The 13,424-nt window shown below is 38.3% G+C and overlaps 1 protein-coding gene across 1 annotated transcript; it reads left to right on the forward strand.

Moving 5' to 3' along the window:
• Window positions 1-281: 281 nt before the first annotated feature.
• On the forward strand, window positions 282-13,378 carry umodl1 (uromodulin-like 1). Its single transcript, XM_065259730.1, has 18 exons — window positions 282-501; window positions 1,308-1,550; window positions 1,673-1,852; window positions 1,946-2,052; window positions 3,450-3,633; window positions 4,993-5,133; window positions 5,289-5,357; window positions 5,520-5,636; window positions 5,766-6,026; window positions 6,206-6,318; window positions 7,415-7,634; window positions 7,761-7,898; window positions 8,414-8,883; window positions 8,990-9,138; window positions 9,715-9,954; window positions 11,811-11,970; window positions 12,372-12,468; window positions 12,582-13,378. The coding sequence occupies exons 1-18, from the start codon at window positions 426-428 to the stop codon at window positions 12,761-12,763; spliced, it is 3,147 nt and encodes a 1,048-aa protein (XP_065115802.1). The 5' UTR covers window positions 282-425; the 3' UTR covers window positions 12,764-13,378.
• Window positions 13,379-13,424: the final 46 nt, after the last annotated feature.

The raw sequence follows: 13,424 nt of genomic DNA on the forward strand, positions 1-13,424 counted from the left end.
AAACCCTATTAGCATCACTAAAATGACTGGGAAGATACAAAATCAAAACACACTCAGTAATTGACTTGTAAAACATAACACTGTACCATTTCTTTAAAAAAATCTTTAAAATATTTTTCATCCTTAATCCATGCTACCTGCTAAAACATTACAAATTGACAACAATATAACATTTAATATGAATGTGCTTTTAAAAACTGCCATTATGTTTTCATTCTATAGTTGTTAGTAGCAATCAAAATGGTTAAATACACACAAGCACAAACAAACAAACACGGCAAGATGGGTGTTTATGTATAGAGGTGGAGTAAAGACAGACGATCAGGTGCCACTTACAGCAGTGTCTGTGGTTTTTATGGAGTGAAGTGTGTGTTTTTCACAATGGCTCAGTATGATTCATAAAAACATCAAGTATTTGACACAAAATGCAGTGGGTTGTGGGAACTTGGTTTATCACATCTTTACTTGGCCTTGGAAGAGGGCATAACACTTTATTTAAAGGTAGGAAAAACTATTTATGCTTAACACTTTATTGCTTAAAGATTGCTTTATAACTGTGTTCCAGATTTTCTAATAATTTCTTAAGGTACTAAACATAGACATAAATGAGATAGTGATGGTGGAGCGAAATGATTAATATCTTTACCAGTATGTTCATGTTCATCCAAAGTCACCTAAAAATGAATACAAGATGTACAAAGTTACAAAGATTGCTTGATTATTAAATAATTAAAAAGTATTTGATGATGAATGTGTGCATTAAAACCTTTTATTTGGAATTACAGACTTAATTTTTCCATTATTTGTTATTTTTCTTTCTAATGGGATATATGATTAAATCTCTCTTAAAGATAACTATTTATATTTGTACTTTTAACCGAAACACAGTAGTCTTAAATGTATTTTTGCTCTAAAATACATTTTCTTAAAGAGATAGTTCACCCAAAACTGAAAATTCTGTCATTAATTCACCCTCAAGTTGTTCCAAACCTGTCTGAATTTTTTCTGCTTAACACAAAAGAAGATATTTTGTTGAATGTTTGTAACCAAACCAAAGTTTTGAAACACCACTGACTTCCAAAGTATTTTTTCCTACTATGGAAGTCAATGGTGCCCCAGATGTGTGCTTAGATTTTACATTGTGAATTCAGGACTATTAAAATAATATAATATAAAATATTATATAATAAATATAATTATTATCAATAGACTGTTCACTCTGTGATTTAAGATTTGTTTTCAACAATTTTCAAAGTTTTATCAATATGCTGACTGAAAGATTTGATTTCCCTGTCTTTATCTGTCAGGATATGATCGATCTCTTTCGGGTTATCATCGATGTTCTGTGAATGAGTCTGTGTTGGTGACCCATGTGATCTCCTATCCAACCTCATACACTCAAAAGAGACCATGTGGAGGATGGCTGCCATGGACAGTGTGTGACGTTACAGTTTATCAAACATCATATCGAATGGAGTTCTCCAACACAACCAAACAGGTCATGAAATGTTGCCATGGCTACGAACAAGTTGGGAGTTACTGTGCTTTGCGTAAGTATTTCACTGTGAATTTCATTGTAAAATCTACTCTTAAAGTTTTAACTCTGTGATTGAAAAATACATTCTATATATAATTATATACCATATATAATGATTTTGCTTCATTTCGGGAGCTTTGAACAGAAGTGCAGAATTTACATCAAAGCCAGGGCTCTGTCCCTCAGTGACAGAGTCTCAATGGTATGATGCAAACTCATCCAGCTCTGTGTGCATGTGGGACATAGATTGCCCTAAACGGCAAAAATGTTGTCAGAACGAGAACACCTATCAATGCTCAGACCCACTTCCACCAGGTGAGAGGATATTATACACAATAACATACATTATTTTACACCCCAGAATTCTCAACAGCATGCAATGACATTAAAATACCCATCTTCCATCAGGCAACAGAAACTGGTGCTTCAATGCAACAATAACCGTTAAAACAGCTTTTGAGCTTCTTAATATGGACAAAGGACTTTTTAACCACACACGACTTCTGCACTCTGTGGTTTGTAGTCAATCACTCTATAACTTGGACACTATTTACTATTTTATGTTTAGCACCTAAATTAAACATATGGCAGACACTGCGCTTCCTACTGTACCTAGACACACTGTCAGTAAAATATGGTCAAAAAAGTTGTCCCTATATGTACCACTTAAGTACAAATGTCAAATATGTATACATTTGGTCCCAATGGATCTTTGAGGTACCAATATGCACTCGTCTGTACCTATATGCACACGTCTGTATATGCACTCGTCGGTACCTATATGCACTCGTCGGTACCTATGTATCTTTGATGTACCAAAATGCACTCTTTGGCACCAATATGTAACCTTTGAGGTACCAATATGCATCTCTGAGGTACCTATATGCACACGTCTGTACATATATGCACTCGTCGGTACCTATATGCACTCATCGGTACCTATGAATCTTTGATATACCAAAATGCACTCTTTGGCACCAATATGTAACCTTTAAGGTACCAATATGCATCTCTGAGGTACCAATATGCAGTCGTCTGTACCTAATTGCACTCGTCTGTACCAATATGCACTCTTTTGTACCAATATGTATCTTTAAGGTACCAATATGCACTCTTTGGCACCAATATGTATATTGGTACCAATATGCACCCCTGAGGTACCAATATGCACTTGTCTGTACCAATATGCACTCTTTGGAACCAATATGTATCTTTGAGGTACCAATATGCACTTTTTGGTACCAATATGTATCTTTCAGGTACCAATATGCACTCTTTGGCCCCGATATGTAACCTTTGAGGTACCAATATGCCCCCTTGAGGTACCAGTATGCACTCGTCTGTACCTATATGCATTCATTGCTACCAATATGCACTCTTTGGCACCAATATGTAAGCTTTAAGGTACCAATATGCCCCCTTGAGGTACCAATATGCACTCGTCTGTACCAATATGAACATTTGAGGTACCAACATGCACTCTTTGGTACCAATATGAACCTTTAAGGTACCAATATGCACTCGTCTGTACCAATATGAACATTTGAGGTACCAACATGCACTCTTTGGCACCAATATGAACCTTTAAGGTACCAATATGCACTCGTCTGTACCAATATGAACCTTTGAGGTAACAACATGCACTCTTTGGTACCAATATGAACCTTTAAGGTACCAATATGCATTCTTTGCAACCAGTATGTACCTCTGAGGTACTAATATTAACTCTTTAGGTGTACAGTGACTGCTAGATAACATTTTGACCATCTTTTCTGCCAGCACAACAGGGGCATCATTTATTTTGTTTCACATGCACCTATGAAGCCCTAAAATTTCTAAAATGTCTAGGTTTTGATATCTCACTCTATACAATATTGTTTTTTAGTGACATGAATGCAATGTTTTTCCATAGGTAACTGGTGCTCTTGGCACTAATGGCATTTCTGTGGATCATCTTTGGTCCTGGGCAGCAGGGCCCTTCACAACCTCTTCCTCGGTGCAGGTTTGCTCCTCTATAGTTTTGTCTCTAAAGAACATCTCCACACAACTATACATGCTTGAAATCATAGAGGAGGTGACTAATGTGGCGGTGGAAGGTAGGTGCAAATGTCTTGTAACACTGTGTCAGTCTGATTTGTGTCATTGTGAATTCAAAGCATTTATACGATTGATAACAGGCCAATGCACTTTCTATTAACACACCCCCAAGCGTGCCGCACAAGCCCTGAAAAGTGAAGCCAAAACGTCTCGATCGCCCCCCAGTGACTGGTCCCAGTATAGGTCATAAAGCCCGCCTCCCCATGTTATTCAATGGGACTTGAGACCAACTAAAAAAATTAATTACACTTCAATTATCTTTTTTCCGAAGCTGGTTTCTGTCATTTACTGTAGTTTTTATCACGCTGATGTTAATTCAAATGTTTGTTTTTAAAATAGGTTTGTGTTTAGTTAGTTATTTAATGATATAAAAACGGTGGTGTCACGTCATGATTGACAGCTGTGATATCGTGTGATTTGCGCATTCTACGAGAGCGAGGGCAGGGTTTTGACTTCGCGCCTTCCCTTCCTGCTCACTACTGCGCATGACTGGTCCCGAAATCGCTATTGCGCAGGCTCAACACCCAAGATGTCAGCGCCATATCAGGACACTGGCGGCTTCACTTTTCACCAATGGAAGAGAGCGAACAGGCGTCGTCCATCTTTTTTACAGTCTATGTATCACACAGATAATATATGAAGAGCTTAGTTTCAAAACCCTTTAAGTGCGTCTGACATGTTTTCTTATAAATTAGCATTTTTTATCAGACTATGCTAACAAACTGTTATTTCTGAATGGCCTGAGGCTGGGATTAAAGCGTAACTAAACCCCTGGTCAGAGCCTGACTCCACCCACTGGCAATATTTGAAAAATGCAAGAAAAGTGGGCAGATCCCAAAGGAGATAGAGGGGACGAACTAAGCTCGTACCAAGTGTGTGGTGAGATCGTAACAAGGGCGTGGTGAGCTTGAACCTGCTAACGTCACGAGTCATTTTTTGGACCCAACATCCAATGGGAAAATTCAACTGCAGTACCCACCGTTCAACTTGAAGAGGGCAGCACTCAGACGTTTTTACACCATATATTGCAGTATTGAAACACTTTATATCCAAATGTCAAAAAAATTACTAAAATCAATGAACAGCACTAATAAAGCATCATTCTTACAGATCATTAACTAAAAAAAGTTGGTTTAGGGTTTAGTTACTCTTTAAGCGAATTTGAAGCGAAAGCATTTAATAAATATAATAAATATTATAGAGTGCATTCAGTTAATATCATTATCTCAGATATGGTGTTTAGTGGCTTTTGCATTTAAGCTCCTGCTTATAAAATGCATCAATTGCATTAAATTACATTTTAGCATCACCATTACAAACACACACACACATGGATGTATTTTCATTTTCCAACACAGATGTGGATGAATGTGCAGTCCCGGAGTTGAACAACTGTTCCAACCACACAAACTGCAATAATACTGAAGGATCTTATGTATGTATCTGCCATCATGGTTTTGAGGACCAAAATCCTACAGAGCCTGGAACGGTTTGCATTGGTAAGAAAGAAAGTAGAACATAAAGAATATATATTTGTTTTACTTCATTATGATGACGCATACTTAGATGTTTAAATGATTGCTTGACCATATACTGTATGATAAAAACCTATAATTTGTCATAACCATGAAGTGTTTTCTGGTTTCTAATGTAGCCCCCATAGTAACTACTCCAGCAAGTACAACAGGAAACTCCCCCACCACAACATCTCAATATACTACCGGTAATTTTGTGCCCGCTGACACCCACTACATCACTTCAAATCTTTTAACCCCTTCAGACCAGATTTTTCAAGTGTTTAATCAGTGTGCCTTATCTGAAAGTGGTTAATAATGGTTTATCTGTTTATCTTGCCGGCTCTGCTTTTAACCCAAACTTTTAAAAGGTCCTACAACAAATACTGATACTGGTGGAACACAAAGTAGTGATGGACCGATGTCAACATCCTTTGTTGATCAGTCTACACAAACAAATCCAAGCAGCCAACCATCTCCTAAGTGTGGTATGTTATGCAAAATACTATAACTGTTACACATACAAAGGACATTTTTGTTAATGTTTTATGCTACTTGTATGGTCATAAACACTTTATATTACTAACACCAGCCATCCGATTTATTTTTATGTTAAGACTACATACCGGAGATCACCAGTATCTCTGCTAATAATGTCACTAATTCCACATTCAACGTGACATGGACCACCAACAATCAGACGGGTGTGAAATTTCATCTGGTTTTGCTACATGGGACCACTGAACTGAATAACTTGTACATAACAAGCTTGCATTGGATGTTTAGAGACTTGATGCCTGGGGTACTTTATACTGTACGGGTCGCACCAATTACCTGTGAAAACATGGGAAACCATACGGAGGTCAAAGTGAGGACAGGTAAGTACAACTGGGCACTTAGTACTTCTGTGTTTTGGATCAGAACCCAGTTTTTTTGGTCTTAGTACATTCAAAGGGGTTTTTATATATGAAGATAGGGGCCCTACTACAGGTGAAAGCATAGTTTTGCATTATATTACTGTTTTCTCATTTGTCTAAAATGAAAATGCTTTCTTTAGATGGAGAAACGCTTAGTGCGATAGCCCGTTTGACGAACGTGGTGTATGCACAGTATATGGGCGATCCAAACAGTGAAGAATATAAGGCGTTTTGTAGTAGTGTCATAGATGAGGTAATGGTTTTCTCATTCTTTCAAATACATGAGTATCAACATAATCATTTTTTAAGCAAATGAAGTAAGTGGTTACAGAAATACTAGGGGTGCACCGATAAATGCCGATATACACTAATAATATGTGGCCGATAACTATTCTGAATTGCACAGCCGATATTATTCACAGCTATTTCATGTACTACGGCTTTAAGTCCTTATCGATCTGAAATCACTGTTAGTTTGACTCGTTTATAACATGGATTTGAAAAAGCAACACTCGTCAAACATAATCATTATACAGTCTTTATTATCATGAAAATACTTGAAAAGGTTTGAAGCACAACAATATAAATATATCCTTAAGCCATTTCCTGGAGCTGCGTGTCATAGACATAGATATGTATAATAAAGGCTAGATGTGCTACGGCGGAGTCTCTAACACCTTCACCTGGCGGCCATCTTACCACAGGCAGCTCACTCACCCGTAGTATTGAGTTTTAATGGTGCAGGTACTTTTAAATGACCATAACTTGCTCAATTTTCTACCAATTTTCAAACGGTTTGGTTTCTTACAAACGTTATTAGCGTGGCTATAATGCTTTAACATGTTTCATGAATTTTTTTAGTATGCAGTGTCATAGGTACACCTTTGAAATTTATAACAAACAAACCGTTTGAAAATCGGTAGAAAATTGAGCAAGTTATGGTCATTTAAAAGTTCCTGCCCATTAAAACTCAATGCTACGAGTGAGCAAGCTGCCTGTTGTAAGATGGCTGCCAAATGCGGACATTCCACTCAATTGGCCAGCAGCGCGGGTGAGACATCTAGCCTTTATTATACGTATCTATGGTCATAGCTGTGTGTGTATGGTTCTTCGTCTACAGCGCATATTGAGTTTCTGCACGAGCGCGCCCTCTGGCTTTTGGATGTAGCAGCATTTCACCGTAATTCATTGAGAAGCATAGCAAGCATCATCGGCCGATATATCGGTGCACCCCTATAAAATACGATTATTCTAAATGGTAAAATATTTAATTAATTTATAATCTTTGATTTACAATAAACAAAGACATTGTCAAAAATAAACAGATTTCCTCTTAAATGTTTTTCCAGATTCTTTTATCCTTGCCTGAAGATATACGGCAACTTGTTGTCTCAGGAGTGGTCACCATAAACATCACGTCACTGTCCAACGGCAGTGTGATTGTGAACTTTTCTATTGTATTTCAACCAAACAGCAACTTGAGCTTGTATAATGTGTCCAATGCTCTCATGACATCACTACAGAGCAGCCATGTATACGCTGTAGACAACAGCAGTATACACATAGAAGGTATTGCATATCTGCCTGTGTGTCTAGGCATCATTATTTACTTGTTAAAACAGCATAAGAAGTTGGATGATGGAATAGTTGCCACAGTTTTTGTTGTTGATGTGATTGGTCTCTTGTTATTTATAGATTTAAACGAGTGTTTGTTGGGTATGGCGGACTGCTCTCCATGGGCTAACTGTAATAACACCTATGGCTCGTACACCTGCGACTGTTGGTATGGGTACGAAGACTTGAACCCCAGTAGAAAAGGGCGCAGCTGTGCAGGTATACCAGATTTCCCCTAACTTTAATTGCAACAGCTGGAAGGCAGTCATGCGCCGTTTGAATAAATGCACATTTGTGACCCTGTCTGTGAAATCCAGGCTAAAGTCTCATAAAGTCTAATTAAATACCACTTTTAGCATAGCTTAGCACAATTCATTGAATCTGATTAGACCATTAGCATTGGCCGAAAAAAATAACCAAAGAATTCAAATTTTAATTTTCTGTTGGTCTTAGTACACAATGTAACTACAGAAGAGTCAAGTTTTAAATAGGAAACATTTCGAAACTCTTTGTTGTTTTTTTAACGCAATGCTAATGGTCTAATCAGATTAAATGGATTATGCTAAGCTATGCTAAAAGTGGAAACACCAGACCCGGAGATCGGCTGAATGGATTCCAAAAGGGTTAAAATCAAATGTTTAACTGTAGGGGAGCTGGAAAATGTGCATATTTTCAAAAAAGTGAAGTTTCCCTTTAATCTTCTCATGTTTATTTCTTTCTTTATCCACTCAAAGCTACATTCTCAACATCAACTCCACCGTCTTTTACTATAATCTCCACCACACTGAACTTCGATCAAACCTCAAATGATCCCATAACAACCCCAGACCCTTCCACGACATCCACAACTCATGTTACAATGGCAGCAGCATCTGTAGAGTCCAGCATTATTCCTTCCACAACGCTAAATACTGACAGATCAGTGACCAGTACCACAACTCAAGCAACCTCACTCAGATCCAAGGCATCAAGCCTGTCTAGCGTCTCATCTACCAACCATATGCCACCTGGTACCAAGATAATAGCCGTTCAGTGCAGCACTGGTTACATATCAGTCAGGGTAAGACGAGACTACCTGGACATCAATAATATTTCAGTGAGTTCCCTGTACCTCGGTCAACCCGAATGTGGACCAAAAAAAGTCAATTTGAGTCATGTGCAGCTCATCACGGCCTGGGATAAGTGTGGGACTACACAGGAGCATGTAAGTGTTCTGGAATATACTGTAAATATACTGTATAAGCACACTTTACTCTGTTAAATGATCCCTGTAGTATGAATGTGTGACCAATGCTCTGTTTGCATTGCAGAACAGCACCCATTATACATTTAATGTGACTCTTTATAACAACATAAGCAGTTTGATTTTTCTGATGGCTGCTCCTAAGCGTCTGGCAGTTCCCATCATCTGCACCTACCCCAGCAGCATCATCATCTCCATGGGATACTCACCCACAGGGTACAGTGCTTCCATAGCAACCGTCTCCATGGAGCTTGTTTTTCTCTCCGTTTCCCACTCAGTACCCTATGCCTTGTCATGTGAAGAATATCGAAACTCATTTAAGGTGTTGGTGACCACAGGGTATTTGTAAAGATCACACGTTATTCCCAAACTCTGTACAAAATATGTAATCTACAGTTATTGGGTGCTTATATTTATAGACGGGTAATCACACAAAAACATGTTCCTCTTTCATTTGACATATTTTCACCTCTAACAAATTATCTTGAAATTATTAAATGTTAATTTAAAGGTTGATATTTTGAGCAATGTTTCTAATCAAGCAGTTCTGGAGCACCATTTACTTCTATAGTAGGAAAAAATATAATGGAAGTCAATGGTGCTGCAAAACTGTTTGGTTACAAACACAGCTCATTGTTTTTTTAGAACAAGGTTTGAAACAACTTTAGGGTGATTAAGTGATGAAATAATTTTCATCTTTTGGTGAACTGTCCCTTTAAGACTTTTAGTTAGAATTAGTTCATCTCAAGAGGTTATTTTGGTCACTAATACTAATACACTCTGTTCCCTTAGATATTCTGACATAATGAACGATGTAGTGGAAGGATCTGGTAGTTTCCAGGTTACCGTTAGGCTGCTGAATGGGACGTTTCCACTACCTGAGAATTACACGCTCTCCCCAGAAGACGAGGTCACTGTGGAGGTCGCGGTCAACACAACTTTCCCTCAAATTAAAGTCATTATTAACAAGTGCTGGGCCACACCCACCAGGGACTCATTACAGCCAACCAGCTATCTGTTTCTGGACAATGGGTAAGTGACTGTGATTGAATAAATAACATCTTTTCAGTCTGGGAATGTCATCTTAGACATGTAATAAGTAACTGCATGTAACATTTTGGCCAGTTTTAAGTGTTCATGTAGCTCAGTTGGTAGACCATTTGTTAACAGAATAGAGGTTATGGATTCGGTTTCCAGAAAACACAAGTGGTGCATCCCAATTCGAAGGCTGGATCCTTCAAAGGATGCCGTCCTACGGACGGATATCCAAGGCTGTGAAGGATTGAGAAACGCATTTGGAATCTGCAGAAAAAAATGAGGCGTTTCCCAATTTTGGGGCTTTTTCAAACTAAAATAGGTGTTAAAAAATAATGATGATGGGTTTTCAGGGCTTCCGTACTTTTTTGATTGGATGGTTAAAATGCCTAATACCAGTTTGAAAATGCCCCAAAATCGGGAAACGCACCTTTTTTGTTCTGCAGAGACCTAGGCTGCGTCTGAGACCACATACTGTGACAGTACGTACTAAATGAGATGAAGTACCTACTTACTGACCATTAAAACAGTAGGTACTGTATAGTATGAATTCGGATGTAGGCCTACTTCATCCGCCATGTTGATACAGTACATAATACATACATCGTCATCACGTCATGTCATTCCAGCGCAAATACAGCCGCATCCCCGCTTTCCACCATTTCCTAATATGAAGACGCCTGTTCTTCTTCGTTGGATAACTCCTCTCCCGGGGCATCATGGGATAGTGAAGTGTCCGTCGTATGAACACATAGATATGTACACTAGATGTCGCCTTGGCTACGGCAGGTGAATTGGAACGAATGTGTCGAATTGAGCCACCATCTTGAAACAGGGTAGCCCTGCATCAGCGTCATTGTAGGCAATTGTGCAACGGAAAGGAAATTACCCTAAATCGTCATGAATGCGATTTTCAAGGGGTTTTTTTGTTCGTTCCAACAGTCAGACATGTATTTAGCATTTAGTCCAGAAAAAAATTTAGTTTTGATATTATGAAAATCTACTTTTTCTAACTACAATGCATAGGCCTAACATCCATACGCAGCACAAAAGTCCAGCATCGTTCATGAATTTGAAGTACAGGCGGAGATAGCAGCGTTACCTAGCTACTTCCTATGACAAGACCCCTGTTCCAAGATGGCCGCAATTTTGATGCATGCTTTAAACCCCAAGGCGACATCTAGTGTACATATCTATGGTATGAACACCGCAAAATGCTAACCGGAAGTAGTAGGTAATCCGGGTACTTTTCGCTTACTGTTTTTGGATTACTATGAATTCGGACATACTACTCACCTACTGCTTTTTGCCTACTATGGCCCTGTCCCAAATGGCGCACTTCATGTGGACTTTCCCAGAAGTCTTTGCGAAAGCAGTCAGACCAATCAGACGACGGAAGGGAGGAGTTCACAATGACGGGTAACTTCTCTTCCTATTTCTGGCGGGACGCTCGAGTCTGTTCCAAAATACGACTTCTGTGCATCAAAGTGTGGACTCTGAGGAGGACCACAAGTCCGGAGTGTGCCATTTGGGACAGGACGTATGCAGTATGGAAGTAGGCTTATACTTCATTTAGGACAGCATACGTCGCGGCGCAGTGACGTCATTTGCCTTCAAATAATATGGCCTTGGGAGGGCGCAGCCTTCAGATTGTGATGCACCCATTTACTTATAAAAATGCAGTACTTTAATTTACCTTGTAAAAAGCATCTGCCAAATGCAAAAATGGAAATATATATAAAATTTCAGTTAAGCAAGATTTATAGTGATGCAGCATCACTCATCTGTTCAGCTCTAGTGTTATTAAAAGCTGCTGTGTATTAAGTGTTTATTAATGACTTTTTGATCATCAGCTGTCCGACACAAAATTCACACACCACGGTTATTCAGAACGGGAACGACACTGTGTCTTTGATATCAGTGAAGATCTTTGCATTAGTGGAAGTGAACATCATCTACCTGCACTGTCAGATCCAGATCTGTGTGGAGACTCAGGACAACACCTGCAGACCTGTAAGCTTTTACAGTAGATGAACATCACGCTGTAAAGTTAGGGATAAAATGTCCCGTTATAAGTTACAAATAATGAATGAGGCGGAGACATACTTGGACATATCGAGGGAAGTTCCGCCACGTTAATTCATAGCTTTCTCGAGTTTTTAGGTGTAACGTTACTCGACTTCACGCAGCACCGCAAAAACTGAAAAGCGGATGACATGTAAAAGTACAGCGAGAACGGTTAATAAAATCATACTCTCGCGATACTTTATGTCATCTCGCGAGACGTCGAGCACACCTAAAAACTCGATAGGCCTTGTAGTAAATTCAGGTCAATTTTGGTACTTTTTTTTAGATATTGATAATAGGCTACGGCCCCTCTACATGAATTTTATCTTTTTTTTCAATTCCTTTAGACTTGTGTGGAGAGAGCATCCAGGTCTGCAAATCTATCGTTAATTGGAGTGACAAAGGCATCATTTGGACCTTTGCTCAGATTAAGTACCACAGAACGTAAGTTCTTCTTATTTAGTATGAATGCTACCTTATTATACTGATATTGTACATTAGACCTGCCATCAAAAATATCAATAAGGCTCAATTTCTCCTATTCTCTTATCCTAAAGCACCCAGCGACGCAACAGCTACCACTCAAACGATTGAATATGTTGCGCTTGGTGTTGGTCTGGTTCTGTTTGCCCTGGCTGTCATTTTTGGATTGTTGTGTCACAAAAGGAGAGTAGGGTCGTACGACTTCTCTGATAAACCACAGCCGGAAAACTTAACATATCTTACATTTAACAAATAAATGCTTTTAGGTAGTTAACTCTGCTATTGGAGTCTAAAGGGTTAAGTAATTCCTAGTGACCTAAAACAAAATGAATGGTATGGTTTTTATTATATTTATTTACTGAAACACACTATTTGCAACATAGCATTCAACTTTTATTTTTTCTTAGTCAAGCACTTTAAATCTTAATAATGCAAAAAATATATAAGTAATCTGGCTTGTATAGTTTGTGTAAATGTAATGAATTGCACACAAACATTTTCTCAAAAAACCACTAGAGGGCACTGTTGTATTTAATGTGTATTGAATACCAGCTGCAGTCTGCTCTGTCAACTGTATATGCTGATGACAAGGACAGTAAGGTTTAGGTCATTATGAGAAAAACATATTAAAAAAAAAATCTGACATTGTTTTTTTTTGAGAGGACTATTTTTGTAATTAATTGATTCAAACTGTTCAATTCTGAATTTGAGATTTACACAAAATTCCACAATTCTTTCTCATTTGTCATCTCCATGGTAACATCTCATCTCTGTATATTTTAGCTGTATAGGGTTGCATATCCATGTATTTTATGAAGACATATGTATCAATAAAAGTTACAAATGTAATAATTATTAGATGCTAGGTCTGTGAGTGCAATAAATATATTTTTTTTGCCTTAAAATTCTTGTCTCAC

Source organism: Paramisgurnus dabryanus, chromosome 10 (assembly GCF_030506205.2).
Source record: "Paramisgurnus dabryanus chromosome 10, PD_genome_1.1, whole genome shotgun sequence".
Taxonomy (NCBI): Eukaryota; Metazoa; Chordata; class Actinopteri; order Cypriniformes; family Cobitidae; genus Paramisgurnus; species Paramisgurnus dabryanus.